At 36.0% G+C, this 13,861-nt stretch overlaps 6 protein-coding genes across 18 annotated transcripts in view; 3 read left to right on the top strand and 3 right to left on the bottom strand.

Annotated features, from left to right (window-relative positions):
• Window positions 1-620, bottom strand: part of LOC105221278 (serine/threonine-protein kinase N) — a 57,228-nt gene extending 56,608 nt beyond the window's left edge. For 7 of the 10 annotated variants that reach the window (XM_054234994.1, XM_029046393.2, XM_029046398.2 and 4 more), the window contains exon 1: window positions 349-620. The gene's annotated coding sequence lies outside the window, so the exon portion shown is untranslated. Of the gene's footprint in view, window positions 1-74; window positions 262-348 lie in introns of those variants that run through there. The other 3 variants (XM_029046399.2, XM_029046400.2, XM_029046394.2) reach the window with 2 other exon arrangements.
• Window positions 621-1,018: 398 nt separating this feature from the next.
• On the bottom strand, window positions 1,019-2,325 carry LOC105221276 (SAP30-binding protein). The gene is made up of 3 exons (XM_054234569.1): window positions 2,048-2,325; window positions 1,272-1,981; window positions 1,019-1,210 (listed from the first exon to the last, which is right to left on the bottom strand). The coding sequence occupies exons 1-3, from the start codon at window positions 2,150-2,152 to the stop codon at window positions 1,081-1,083; spliced, it is 945 nt and encodes a 314-aa protein (XP_054090544.1). The 5' UTR covers window positions 2,153-2,325; the 3' UTR covers window positions 1,019-1,080.
• Window positions 2,326-2,480: 155 nt separating this feature from the next.
• Window positions 2,481-4,852, top strand: LOC105221275 (conserved oligomeric Golgi complex subunit 6). The gene is made up of 6 exons (XM_011198097.3): window positions 2,481-2,526; window positions 2,593-2,708; window positions 2,770-3,401; window positions 3,464-3,684; window positions 3,751-3,911; window positions 3,970-4,852. The coding sequence occupies exons 1-6, from the start codon at window positions 2,496-2,498 to the stop codon at window positions 4,750-4,752; spliced, it is 1,944 nt and encodes a 647-aa protein (XP_011196399.2). The 5' UTR covers window positions 2,481-2,495; the 3' UTR covers window positions 4,753-4,852.
• Window positions 4,853-5,005: 153 nt separating this feature from the next.
• LOC105221274 (uncharacterized) overlaps window positions 5,006-13,861 on the top strand; it is a 41,506-nt gene continuing 32,650 nt past the window's right edge. For 3 of the 4 annotated variants that reach the window (XM_054234567.1, XM_011198096.3, XM_029037680.2), the window contains exon 1: window positions 5,006-5,483. The gene's annotated coding sequence lies outside the window, so the exon portion shown is untranslated. The remainder of the gene's footprint in view (window positions 5,484-13,861) is intronic. The other variant, XM_054234568.1, reaches the window with a different exon arrangement.
• Window positions 5,945-9,172, bottom strand: LOC105221272 (mitotic spindle assembly checkpoint protein MAD1). The gene is made up of 9 exons (XM_011198093.3): window positions 8,810-9,172; window positions 8,623-8,753; window positions 8,206-8,553; window positions 7,947-8,141; window positions 7,503-7,892; window positions 7,274-7,430; window positions 6,808-7,205; window positions 6,484-6,737; window positions 5,945-6,379 (listed from the first exon to the last, which is right to left on the bottom strand). Exons 1-9 carry the CDS (start codon window positions 8,931-8,933, stop codon window positions 6,169-6,171), a joined length of 2,208 nt encoding a protein of 735 aa, XP_011196395.2. The 5' UTR covers window positions 8,934-9,172; the 3' UTR covers window positions 5,945-6,168.
• On the top strand, window positions 9,518-11,145 carry LOC105221273 (adenylyltransferase and sulfurtransferase MOCS3-2). The gene has a single exon (XM_011198094.3). It carries the CDS (start codon window positions 9,627-9,629, stop codon window positions 10,989-10,991), a length of 1,365 nt encoding a protein of 454 aa, XP_011196396.2. The 5' UTR covers window positions 9,518-9,626; the 3' UTR covers window positions 10,992-11,145.

Raw genomic sequence — 13,861 nt, 5'->3', positions numbered from 1 at the left:
TTCCATTTTATTTTTGTTTATTATCTACATATGTTTATTGGCAGATATTGAGAGCACATGTAATTTTCAATTACCTTTTGGACACTATGTAATAACAAGACACCTGCGGAGTATAATTTTCACAAGGTATAAACTTTGCACAAAAAAAATTAATTGAATTCAAGGTGGTATGCGTAAAGGTACATATAGATTGTTGCAAGTTTCACAAAATCTTTATGGCAATACAGTCACCCAGTCTTCGTACTGAAGGCATATGTATCCCTATTAAGTCTATATAAATTAGAGCCTTTAAAATTCTAGACAACTATTATATTAAAACAATTTTATATTTTACTTGCGCACACCAACCTTTTTCAAAACCCGTAATATCAAGTTCTTTTCACTTCGCAATTATTTCACCCAGCATTTGTATCCGAATTTTATTACGATTCTATTTAGTAAATGTAATTTGATTGGTCGATACAAATTACGACGCACGAGCAACCGTGTTAAATTGTTCAAAATAAAACGCGAAAACTTTACTAAATCCAATAAAAATAATAAATTTTAAATAGAAATGAAAAAATATTAAGCACAACAGCTCAACAACCGACAACCAAATTATTCTCGCTTTATTTCGCCCCAAACGAAGACATGCAGTGCTGCCAACAAACCATTATGTTGTTACCACTCTGTATCAAATTTGAGAACATGCACGAAGGATTAAAATTAAATATTTTTATTTTTGGAAAAGTTGAATAACAAATATTTAATATTATGAACTGCTGATTTAAATTAAATTATAATATGCATACAAAATGGAACTGCATCGCCCATTTCATAAAACTTGTGACAGCTTGAGAATAGAAATTAAAAATTAATTAATGGCAATACCCTTTAATTTAAGCGAATTGAAGGGAAGTTTCATTTTTATTAACCCTTAGCTGTTTCCTGAAGAATTTCTTTATTTGGGTTTGGTAATTAATACATTTTACTTGGTAGATATTCTAAAACTATAGTTAAATAATAATATTAAGAGTTTAAATTTTTAAAAGTATTTATTTATTCATTAATATTCTCATATAATCATATTATTTTATTTTAAACTGCGGGTTTCTTTGGCAGAGAACCAAAAGCAGATATTACTGTACCTTTGGTACCAGTAACTGTGGTGGTAAGCGTTGGCGGTATAGGTTTAATGGCTGCCGCTGGTTGGTCCCACTTCGATTTTCTAAATATATGTTATTATCTTATTAATTTAAATATGTTGCATTTCTGATTGTTATATTTACCTTTTCTTAGCTTCTTCTTCGACTTTCCGAGCTAAAGCAGTTGCTTGTTCAATTTTGTCTGTGTCCTTGCGTTCCTTTTGTCGTTTGAGCATTCCATTTTTTTGAATACGGGCCAATTCCTCATAGTAGCTTTCAGGACCCCATTGCAATGGATCGTAAATTTCAGGTGGATAATTTGTGCCAAACTCATTTATGTCACAATATTGGATAAGTTTCTCATATATACTCGGATTTCGAAATTCCTTGCGTCCTTGTATAACGCGATTCATGTCCATATTGGTCGTTTCCATCTTGTCATATAAATGTTTAATTTTATCAACTAATTCTGCTGAGGGTTTTCCTTTGGGCTCTGGAGGCAAGGAAAAACCGTAGTGTGCATATTTACTAAGTTTATCAACTTTCTTTGGTGATTTTGTTTCATTGACCAAATCTGCATTCGTCTCGTCTACTTCCATTTGTACACTGTTGGTAGTATCTCTTGATGTTTGTGCATTACTATGTGAACTGGTTTCATCGTTTTCGTCTTCTTGTTCAGACTGACTGCTTGATTCTGATGTACTTTCCTCTTCATCGTCATCAGATATCACTGTGTCATCCTGATAGCTAACTAATCGCCGAACCGACTTCTTACGTTTTCTGCGTTTATTTTCCTTCCCAGGCGATTTTTCAACCTTTTCCTCCTTTGGACTCGGTTGTTTTGGAATAATAACCTATGAAAAAGAAAAAGTTATAATAAACACACACAAGTTTTTGTTGTACACAAAGCTGAGTTTTACCTGAGATGCTTGAGAGTTTGAAGAATCTGGACTTTCATCCTCTAGCTCGCCCTCATTTTCAGAATCGGTGTACTGTGCCGTTAGACTTTGCAAAGCTTTACTCATTTTTAAGTTCTGATAAAATAAAATTGCTTCGAATTGTAACAAATTGTTTATAAAAGCCTTATTTTCTAATGAAACTGACTGAAAAATCAGCTGTTGAACAACGCTGCCCTAAACATCTCCTTCCATCACACTTCACTGAACATACACCCTTTACGACACTTTTAGACGGAGAATGAATTGGATGCGAAATTGAGAAAATAGCTAGAAAATGCTTTGAATAGTAATTTAAGCACAATTAACAATTTAGAAATTTTAAATATGTTAACATTGTGTGTTGAAAATTGTATCTTGCACTTTGTTTTGACTTTAGTTTAGATATGGCTACATGTATGTACATAGTTAAATGTCAAAACCAATAACAGCTGTTATAACAGGTACCGTGAGAAAAGTTTTTAATTTATTGACGTTGCATTTCTTAACTATTAATTATTTGTTTTTAGGAAATATTCAACGTATATCGAAAAGAATGATTACTTCAGTTGAAGATTCTCATAATGAGGATAGAATACAAAAACGTGTAAATAAAATACTTGAAACAAGGTTGGAAACTGATAAAGTAAGTAAGTTTTATTTTCTAGGACCATTATATGTATATGTGTGTAATTTTTCGTCAACAGGATACTTTGGATGCTCTGAGTAATCTTTCGAATTTCTTCGTTGAAAACACCTTGCAAAATAGGCGAAATCTTCGCAGTGAAATTGAGCGTCGCACTGTTGGTATAAATGAGAGTTTCCTCCAAGCTTTTCGGGAAGTTAAGAATACACTTGATACGGTATGCGAAGACTTAGACGCTATGGCAATATCAGTTCAGACTATGAAATGTAATTTGGAATCTTCTAAAGCTTTGACACATGACTTAATTAGTCAAACTAATTCATTGCAAACTGAACGTGAACGTCTTCAAGTGGATCAACAAATTGCGGAAGCTTTTCTAGCGCGCTTCCAACTAACAGTGCCCGAACATCAAATTTTATATGGCACTACAAAAGATGCACAAATCGTGCCTGAATTTTTCACCGTTCTTAATCGTGTACAGAGTATTCATGCCGATTGCCGCGCACTAATGCAATGTGGCTATCAAACCGCTGCTTTAGAAATAATGGAAGAGATGACGTTGCATCAAGAAGGCGCCTTTGAACGCCTATATCGATGGACACAAAATCACTGTCGAAATTTGGAAAATAATGAAATCGGTTCTTTAGTCGTTGAGGCTATGAGCCGACTTCAAGATCGACCAGTTCTTTTCAAGTATGTACAGTATAGGCATTATAGCTTCAATAGTCAAATGAACCACATTTTTTATTATTTAGGTATGTAATTGATGAATACGCTATTGTTCGGAGAGCGGTACTGGTTCGACTATTCATCGAAGCTTTGACTGAAGGCGGAGCCAATGGTAGTCTAAAGCCTATTGAATTGCATGCCCATGATCCCAAGCGATATATAGGCGACATGTTTGCCTGGTTGCATCAGGCTATACCAAACGAAAAAGAAAATTTATCGATGCTCCTAAAAAAATGTGATAAAAATGGTAATGATCATTGCACATCCAGCATATTGATGATATTACATTAAATATTTCTTCCACTAACTGCAGATTTGTCGGAGCAAACGCAAACTGCCCTGGCCTACATAGCTGATGGTGTCTGTCACCCCTTGAAAGTGCGTGTTGAAACAATACTGACATCAGAAAAGGACACTATCGTTTTGTTTGCTATATCCAACCTGCTAAGATTTTACCAGCAAATTATCAAACAGGTTCAATTTTATAGCTCATAATTATAATTTGTAATATTTGTAATTAATGTTCATTTAGGTTGTTAAAGGTGGAGCACTTGAGCAAACGCTAATTGATTTGCAAAAAACTAGTGAGGAGATATATTTGAATTCCCTCTCTAATCAAGTGCGTAGCATTTTACAAAGACCAGCTAGTGCTAGCTTGGGCATTGAACCACCTCAGCGAGATCTAGTACCACCGGTGAGTGTGGGACGCCTGTTAAATATGCTCAAAGAAATACTATCGGTAGCAACCATGGTTGACGGTCGGCAAACAGATATTACGAAGATTGTATCCTGCGTGATCGATCCCTTGCTGCAGTCCGTCCAAGAGTCTGCCTCACACTTACCCACAACCGACATGGCTGTATACCTATTAAATTGTCTTTACCACATGCAAAGCTCGCTCGCCGTCTATGAATACATGGATGAACGTGTAGAGCGTCTGCAAGCACAGTCAGATGCTCAAATAGACACACTCATTTCCGAACAGGCATCATCGCTGGTGGCAAACTTAAATTTGGGACCCATCTACACGATACTACAGAATAATCAAACAAAGATCGAGGCAAACCTCTTGAAAATATTCATGAACAAAATGGATGCCTTCTTGGAAATGCCAGACATGCTGCTGCTTCCGCAAGTGCAGTTGCTGATGTCCAGTGCACATCGTAATGCGGTACAAAAGCGAGCTTTCAACGTAATCGTGGCCATATACAAGCAGATCTACGAACGCGTGCATGATCCGGCCAACGGTTTTGAGAACCCAGACGCAGTTTTTAGTAAAACTCCGGAGCAGGTTGCAAAGATATTGGCTGTTTAGTGCACTACGACGCTGCCACATCTTTATCAATTATATTTAACGTTTAAATAATATTAATATAAACTAATCTCTCTAGTAAAGAGTATAAAATTTTCGGAAATGTGGACTTTTTACTGAATTTACTTATCATTTCACACTCCCCATGTTTGCTACGGCTTTGCAGTGAGTTAGTAAGTAAATCACAAAATCATATATCATACGTGCACCCATGCATGAGCATAAACATACATACATATGAATGTAGATTAGTTCTACTCTTGTATGGATGTATGTTTGTATATAGAAACAAGGGTACGTATATAAATCGATTGTAAATGGCACACGCCTTCTGTTGGTTGCTCGTTTAAGACTCAGTAAACTCAATTCTTTTATTTTATTTTATGTCGCTCTGTTATTATTTTGTTATTGTGCTTTTCCTTTGAGCTAGTGTGGACAACAATGTCGCACATAAGAATTGAATGACGAAGCGAAGGCGAACACAAAAGTGCTGCCGAAATAAAGAGGCTGTGCGAGATCGTCCCTTAACTATTAGTATGCTTGCTACTTTGTTAGCCGCCGCCGGTCCAAAACGCGCTCAATAAAATTCTTCGAATTCGCGACACGTTCTTATCATTGCAGAAAAGCAGATAAACAATGAACTAGAGGAATTTGTGTTGTTTTTCCGCTCCACAAAAAAAATTTGCCAACTGACTGATTGCGCAAACATAATTGAATTTGAATGATGATCTTGTGTAAGTAAATAACATGCAGTCACTAAGCAAACAGATTTTTTAAGAATTCTTTGTTAAAGTACACACAGCTTCTTGTTTTTTTTCGTTTTTGGCTGCCGATGACGTGCGAATATCTATTTTTAAACATTTTTTTTTTATCTGTTAACGGAATTTTTGTTTTGCGCGATAAAAAGAGGAAATGTGTGTTTCGGATTGTTTATACATACGCGCCCCAAATGAAACTGGGAATGTAATGTGCTCAAATGTGTTTGCCTCGGAAATTATTTAAAACTCGTTATTTAGTATTCACTGTTGTTGTTACTTTCGTATAAGTAATAAGTCACTAATATTTGTGTTTCAGTGCGTAAATACTTGATACAAGCAAGGCAAAGTTAGATTACCTCGCCGAGATAAACCAGCCCAAAAATATGATTTGCTTTGAAAACCGAATTTCATGTTTGCACACGGGCATTTAGCTTGACTTTGGCCAAACAGCTTATTATTATTAAATACATATAAGATGCATTACATAGCAAAAATAAATTGCAGAAAATAATTGTATATATATGTACGTATGTATGTAATTATACGGGATCTGGATCATCGGTGTTTCGACGCCTTATCAAATTTGACTCTTTCGTGTGTTAGACTGTGGACTGTTGCGAGTTGATATTATTATAGTGATTAGAGTTCAATCGCATGCGCTTTACGACATAGTCATGGTGGAGCGTTGGAATAGTTCGAGCGTTAGCGCACTCAAAAATGCCGGCAAGGATTTATTTCCCACCAATTGGCTCTCTATAAGTGGTTTGAGGGTAATCGAATAGGGGGTCTCAAGCATGTCCAAGGCATGATTCGACTCATTCAAACGGAAGTTGAGATAATCATCAGGGCTATCTGCATACATGCTGGATAATCTAAAATGTAAGAAAATACAAATGTGGTTTATAAAATGATTCTTCATTTATAATTTAAAAAAAAAGAAATCGTTCAAATTGAAAGCAAAGTTTCGTTCACTCACTTATAATTTGTGTTCAATCCCAAGCGATCGATACGATAGCCAAAGAGTAAATAACAGACCTCCCGGAATTCCATACTTGCGGACTTGTAGCACTCTTTCATCTTCTTCATTTTAGAATTCGTAGCTTCAAGTTCGGCGCGCATTTGATTGATTTCCTTGATATTCATGGTCATGTTTGTGGTCTCATTCATGCGCGCCTGTGTGACTTCGTTGTCTTCTTCTAATTTCTTATTGCGCCGCTTCAGGCGTTCGATCTAAATTTGTAATTATGAAAATAAGTGCCGATAATCAAATGTTATTCTTTATATGCTAGTATGTACATACCTCCGCTTGTAATTTTTCAATCAAATTATTGGAGTTTTCGTATGCCTCGGCGGCGGGATTTTGCGCCAAATGTACTACTTTGTATTTGCCCACATTGAAGTCACCTTTCAAGCAACGATGCTCCAGTTCTAATTCCAATTCCTCTTTGCGACGTCTCAAACGCTCATTTTCCAATCTCATCGTGTCTAATTCTTTCTTTGTATGCTCATAGGATTCTGTACTGATGACATTTTCAATAGACTGATCGGCAACGGGTAGTTGTTTTGCGTTGGTCAACTCTTTCTCCAAATTACTGCACATATCTTTGTAGCCCACTAAAGTCTTCTCCAGCATGTCCAATCTTGAACGCAGCTGTACATCACCAGTACCTCCATCTGTACCATGATTGATATTGGAGACTGGAAAAATAGAAAGGATTTCATTTTATTCTTATCATTGAAGCGCTTATATTTAGCATGATTCTTACATGTGAGATCCTTTTCGAAATTTTCCAGCAGTTGCTTATAACAGTCACGTTCTTTAGAAACCATCAATAGTTTGCGCTGTATGCGTTCCTTGAAATTTTTATGTCTTTTCAGCGCTACGTTGAGTTCTTCTATGTTCTTTACATAAATTTCACATTTCTACATGTACAAAATACGTTGCATTGGTATTGGTTTTAACGGAATAATTATTTTAAAAGCGTTGTTATATACCTGTTTATAATCTAATAACTCGGATTTGATGGACTTAGTTTCAGATTGTGTGTTGCGCTTTTCACTTATCATGATTATGTCGTTTTGTAGCAATTGCTCAATTCGTGAACGCAGAGCCATCGGGCTGACCAACATATTAGGCAGACAATGGTCTTGTGCAACTTTGATCCAGTCTTTAAGTTCCTGTTCCATATGTGAGAGCTTTACTTGTAGAGACACGGCTTCATTGCGGCCACCCTCCTCACGTGCCAATCGCTTCTTTAAATCATGTACTTGTTCCTCTAATAATAATTTGTTACCAAGTAATTCCTGCAAGTTTTTGTTATTTGTGCGTAAACGTTCCAACTCTTTATCCATGTCTGGTATACTCAGTAAACGAGTTTGTGATTTCTAACATAAAAAAATATATATATATATCATTTCAAATCAATATTATGTTATTACCTTTGTTATTTCATTCCAATCTTCATAGGACGCTATTTGGTACTCTAGTTCTTTAATGCGTGAATTGGCCACTTCCAGTTCTTGCTGCTCCTTTTCATGTTCCATTTTGAGAGCTTCGTAAGACGATGCATGCTGTTTGTACTCATTAAGTACGCTTTTTAAATTGGCCATTTCATCGGTTACTAATTGCAATTCCTAAAATTATATTTCGTTTTTGTTTTTTTTTTTTTTAATTGAATGAATAATTTATTATATTTACCATTTCTAGTTTATCTGTATGGCGGCGGTATTCACTTAATTCATTCTCCAAGCTATTTTGCATTTGCCGCGAATGATCTTCTATTTCTAGTTTAGCCCGTTGAAGTTTATGCAATTCTTCCTCAAAGCGATGTTTTAGTTGTGTTAGCTCCCGATGAGTTCGCAAAAGCTCTTGTTTGGCACCCTGTTCACGTTTACGCACAACTTGCAAATGCTTTTCGACGTCTTGGACTTTATTTGCGGAAAAGTCACACTGTTTCTTCAATTCAGTCACTTTACTTTCATAAAGCGTCTCTACTTCTGCCCTTAGCTTGTGTTGCCGCTCAATTTCTATCTTTAACTTAGAAATCTATTAAAATAAAAATTAAAACAATACGATATTATTGAAAGTTATATTGGTAATGTTAAGCAATCATACTCGTGACTTGGCTTCAATTAAATCAGCTTTAATTCTACGTGTTTCCCAAGGACTAGATGGAATGCTGCTTACAGAGCCGTTGCTATCGTCACAACTGAGATTTGTATTTTCGTGGCGTCGTTTCTTGGGTACTGTAACGAACTCTATATAGTAACAATCATAATGCTTATTATATATATTTACTCACAAGTGCCGGAATCATTGAAGGAATCAGTTAAATATTCGAAACTAAGTTTTTTAGGCGCCGAATGTGTTATACTATCATTGAATTTCTCCATTATTTTATCAAAATTTGACTTAATGTTCTCCATTTCGAACGCTGCGGAATATTACACACGATTCGTACAAGTTTTCTTATATACACTTTTTCGATGAGTTGTATGTATTTTTTAATATATTATATCAAAAATGATGGGAACTTATTTCACTATATATGTATATTTTTTTTAATATTCGGAAAATATCGCTAGCAATTAAACAAAACACCAAATAGTATTGAAAAATTATAGACAAACCGCTTTGCTTGTGTCAAATGTCAATTATTATGTCCTCTAGTTCTAGAGAAAAATCTGACGTTTGTTTTGTGATTGACATTCGTCATTTTGCTATTTTGACATTTGCCTTCTCACGCTGCGAATATATCAGGGATGCATATTTGTTGGAGTTTCGAACACCCATGACTTGCTGGTAGCGCTCTCTAATAATTTTCCATCGATTTAACCGATAGCTGACTATGAGATCATATGAAGTTTAAATGTGGGCATAAATATATTGTTTAAAACGAATTCAAGTTTTTTTTATTTTTATCCTGTTGACTTGTTAATGATTTTTACACAAATTCTATAATTTAGTAATTCATTATTATTTATTCGCTGATTCGAAAATTAAAATATGGCAACTATATTCGTCTGAACAGCAAATGTTTTTGTTCAGGTTTGCTTTATCAATAATAAAGTTCGATCAAGTGCTTTGCGAGACGTTTTAAATAGTGTTTATGCTATAAAATGGCAACTGATCCAGTAAATGTTGCATTAGAAATGAAAAATTTAAGTGAAGAGATTCGCAGCCTCCATCTACAGTTGGCGGATAAAACTCGACAACTTCAGGATTTGCAAGCTGCTCAACTTGCAAAGGTAGCTGATAATACAACCAACAAAGAACCGGCTGATAGTATTTCTACACCTCGTGTTAACGATTTAACAAATGATGAAATAGAACGTTACAGCCGTCAACTGATACTTCCTGGGTTTGGAGTTAATGCACAAACAAAACTTAGAAACTCCTCCTTCCTTATTGTAGGCATGGGTGGGCTAGGTTGTCCGGCATCGCAATACCTCGTTGCTGCGGGAAGTGGTCGCCTGGGTTTGGTTGACTACGATACTGTTGATCGGAGTAATCTACATCGGCAAACATTGCACACCGAGCGCACTATTGGTTTGCCGAAAGTGGAATCAGCGAAACGTGCTTTGGAACAAATTAATCCTAACTGTGAAATTGAATTGCACAAAGTAATGTTGAACAGTAATATCGCACTCGACATTATTAAGCAGTATGATGTGATTTTAGATTGCACAGATAATGTTGTGACACGCTACTTGCTCAACGATGCATGTGTACTTCTAAATAAGCCGCTGGTGTCAGGCAGTGCTTTGCAATTCGATGGACAACTAACTGTTTACCACTACGGTGATACATGCCCATGTTATAGATGCCTCTTCCCTGTACCACCACCTCCACATGCTGTAACAAACTGCGGAGACGGTGGTGTAATGGGCGCCATCACTGGAATTATTGGTTCGATGCAGGCATTGGAAGCAATTAAAGTGGCCACAGGTGTGGGTGAAACACTTGCCGGTAGACTACTGATCTTCGATGGTATGAATGGCGTCTTTAGAAATATAAAGTTACGTCGTAGAAGTAGCGATTGCAAAGTATGCTCAGAGAATCCGATGATTACCCAACTAATCGACTATGAACATTTCTGCAGCATGCACGCTTCTGACGACAATCAAACGATACAACTGATTCCATCAGAGGAACGTATAGACGTGCTTCAATATATCGATTTGCGATCGCAACCTCATCTTCTAATTGATGTCAGACCACAAAACGAGTTCGAGATTTGCCGCCTTCCTTCGGCGGTTAATGTACCTATGAAGGAAATATTGGACAATAAATTTATAGAACGATTTCCTAATGAATTAGCTGATGAAAAACTACCGATCGTTGTTGTTTGCCGTAGAGGCAATGACTCCCAAATAGCCGTACAACACATGTGCAACAAGTATCCATCACATTCGATACGCGATATTGTTGGCGGCCTTTACGCTTGGCATTACAGAATAGATAAGGAGTTTCCCATATATTAATAATATTATTAAGCACATTGTGATTATGTATAGTGCATACTAATCTAACTATTGTTACGTCCTTAAATGTGACATGATCATACCAATGTTGATATTGTGATATTGGATTTCTTATTTTGAAAAAAATAAAAACATATTTACTAAAAAGTCAAAAGTCAATGCATGAGCTTTACTAAACTTTCAACTCCCTTACCTTTTGTCTAATCGGTCGTGAATCAAATTTAATATAATAAAAAAAATATTTGGCGTCTGCATTTCTGCTAGTTGTTTGGCTGAACGTTTCCCATGTTCACCTTTGTCGTTCTGTTTTTTCTTCTTTTGTGTGTTTACATGTTTATTTGAATGTGAAGTATGCAAACTGCCGCACCAACAATGGAGAGCACATCGCTGCGTCGTTGCTTAATATAAATTTCAGGAAATCCCCATTAAGTCATTCTGCCGTGTTGGCTTATTGAAGTTTGTTGACTACTTTCAATTTCGCTTGTTGAAAAATTCTATGAAATATGAGTGGTTGTTAATTTGACACACGCACTTAACACATGCTCACTAAAATGGTTACAAACATGTTGGTGGACTTCAAAAGGACGAAATTATGAGTGCAAAACGCCTGAGCGGTGTGAGTTACTTCGGTTTTGTAGGTGTATGTGTGTGTTTTTGAGTGATTGTATGACTTTTGTTGACTTGCAGAAACTAATTGTGATTTCCCAGCAACTCATCTGACGTAATTTTATTGCTCAACTTTGTGTTCCTTCTGAATTGCAGAGTACTCAAACACAAAACACCAATATTTGTAAATACTTTTGAAAAAAATCAAAACAAAACAAAAATTTGTGCGAAGAATTCAGCTTTGTTTACATTTTCGCATGCTCCTTCATTTCCATTAGTCATGCCAAAGAACACTGAATATACACAAGAACGTATATATAAATTAACCATATAATCTCATACATAAGTATATTAGTTAACGTACTTACTGGCGGTTTTGCTGCTTAATCAACCATGGCTCTACTTTCATTAACCATTTAGCAAGCCAAGTGAATTATTCTCCCATCGCAGTCAACTAGTGGAAATTCAATTTCAGCAATTAACGGTTTGAGTGTAAAGTTTGTTTGACTTTAACGCGGTGATCTAATACTTCAAATGAAAGCCGTTAGTACTGTGCTAATAAGTGGCTGTAATAAAATAATAATAAATAACTTTATTTCGGTTTTAAAACTGTAAGTGAATTTTATTTAATAAAAATATATTAAAAAAAAAAACATAGTCAAAATATTAAATCGCTTGAATTGAAATTTTTGAAGAAATTAAAATTAAAAGAAAATTTAAAAAAATTTAATATTTTAAATTTAGATAAAGTATGTAAATAACGCTTAACAGCACTTCAACAATAAATACTGTATTGTCATTCACTTATTGAAAATCTTAAATTTTAATTTTCGATGCAAGCTGTTTGGTGAAATCTGTAAAAGTTTCAAGAAGCACTAAAAGTAATTTAATCTGTGCTGTTTAAACCCGATTCTCTAACTACGGTTTACTGTCACTGTTGTTTGTCATATCGTATGAGGAACATGAGCGTCTTTGTCGCCGTTACTCATACGTCTAGTTGAAACAGTTTGTTTAATTATTGGAAATAAATTCGACGAAATTTCAATTTCAATTTCCATCAGTTGAAAAGCTGTTCCCAATCAGAATGAAATTATGGTAAAAGAAAGCTCCACAGAAGCTGGATAATGCTTTCCTGTATGGGGACCAAGAAAAGCGGCGTTCCGTAGACTTCAAAACACAGCATTATAAATCAGTGTTTACCTTGTATTTTTTCTCATTTAATGTAAATTTGTGTACGAAGGATATAAAACAAATCTCTGCACACTCATGTTCCCACCAATATTGTATATGTACATATGTATCAAAGTATGTATGTATCTACCAAACTATGTGTTATGCAAGTGATGCCTTAAAAGAGTTTGAAGCAATAAAAAAGTGAATTGAACAAAAATAAAATAGTGGGGTTTGGCAGAGCAAACGTAAAGCCCAGAAAAAGTAACAACAATGGCACCAAGCGCCCGGAGCCTACCATCTACATACATAAGTACATATGTATGTATGTATGCACTGTGGCAAGTGTACGTTATGACCAGCTCCTGGCTGAAGACGAGGTTATTGTTATTGTCACTGTTGTGGCAGTGTCTGCTGTTGCTGCTGCTCCTACTACCATCTCTATACAAGAACATCCACACTCACACGTACAGACTCACGCATAGCAATGTGTCAGAAATGTTGCAAGTGTTGTTGTTTTGCCGTTGACACTGTACATACATACCAACACAAATACATTTGCAAATATATACTAAATGCTTATTGTCACTGCTTGGCAATAAACTTGCAACTTGTAGCTGCCTCTGGCCATCGCATTGCTAATCGGGACGACAGTACTGCATGAGTCTCGTTTTTTGCCTAGCAGCAGCATAATCACACACACACACACACACACATGTGTGTTTGTGTTCATGTAGTAAGTGCTAGGAAGTGCACAGTTTCGGACGCGTTCGCTTCGATTCGGCAATTCGGCTCGGTTGCCGTGTGTTACCAGCGCCAGTCAGCCAACCTCGGCAGTTAAGTAGCGTCTGTAATAGATCATTGGCAAAGCTGAGCAGCTGTAATGTAACGACATTTACTGTCACCTGGCTAACGTGCAACAACACCAACCAACCAACCAACCAACCGAGATATGTACACAGCTATGTATGTGCCTGTTCTTGCATACGAAGTCGTCACAACAAACACTTACTCGCAAGTACAACAATAACCGAATCGTCAAACCTTTCGCTTTCACTTCAAGAGAGTGTGGTGAATAAACAGTTTACAGTGGA

This window comes from Zeugodacus cucurbitae, chromosome 6, assembly GCF_028554725.1.
Source record: "Zeugodacus cucurbitae isolate PBARC_wt_2022May chromosome 6, idZeuCucr1.2, whole genome shotgun sequence".
Lineage (NCBI taxonomy): Eukaryota > Metazoa > Arthropoda > Insecta > Diptera > Tephritidae > Zeugodacus > Zeugodacus cucurbitae.
The sequence above is the reverse complement of the archived record's forward strand: the minus strand, read 5'-3'. Positions and strand labels throughout refer to the sequence as shown.

Excerpts from the sequence above, each read along its gene's own strand:
- LOC105221272 (XM_011198093.3), bottom strand. The coding sequence starts at position 8,933 with ATGGAGAACATTAAGTCAAATTTTGATAAAATAATGGAGAAATTCAAT. Across the intron at positions 7,431-7,502 it reads AGTTATTAGATTATAAACAG|AAATGTGAAATTTATGTAAA; the intron begins GTATATAACAAC and ends TTGTACATGTAG. Across the intron at positions 6,738-6,807 it reads TTGAAAAATTACAAGCGGAG|ATCGAACGCCTGAAGCGGCG; the intron begins GTATGTACATAC and ends TTACAAATTTAG.
- LOC105221275 (XM_011198097.3), top strand. The coding sequence starts at position 2,496 with ATGTCAAAACCAATAACAGCTGTTATAACAG. Across the intron at positions 3,685-3,750 it reads AAAAAAATGTGATAAAAATG|ATTTGTCGGAGCAAACGCAA; the intron begins GTAATGATCATT and ends CACTAACTGCAG. Across the intron at positions 3,912-3,969 it reads ACCAGCAAATTATCAAACAG|GTTGTTAAAGGTGGAGCACT; the intron begins GTTCAATTTTAT and ends ATGTTCATTTAG.
- LOC105221276 (XM_054234569.1), bottom strand. The coding sequence starts at position 2,152 with ATGAGTAAAGCTTTGCAAAGTCTAACGGCACAGTACACCGATTCTGAA. Across the intron at positions 1,982-2,047 it reads CAAACTCTCAAGCATCTCAG|GTTATTATTCCAAAACAACC; the intron begins GTAAAACTCAGC and ends TCTTTTTCATAG. Across the intron at positions 1,211-1,271 it reads GAAGAAGAAGCTAAGAAAAG|AAAATCGAAGTGGGACCAAC; the intron begins GTAAATATAACA and ends ACATATATTTAG.
- LOC105221273 (XM_011198094.3), top strand. The coding sequence starts at position 9,627 with ATGGCAACTGATCCAGTAAATGTTGCATTAGAAATGAAAAATTTAAGT.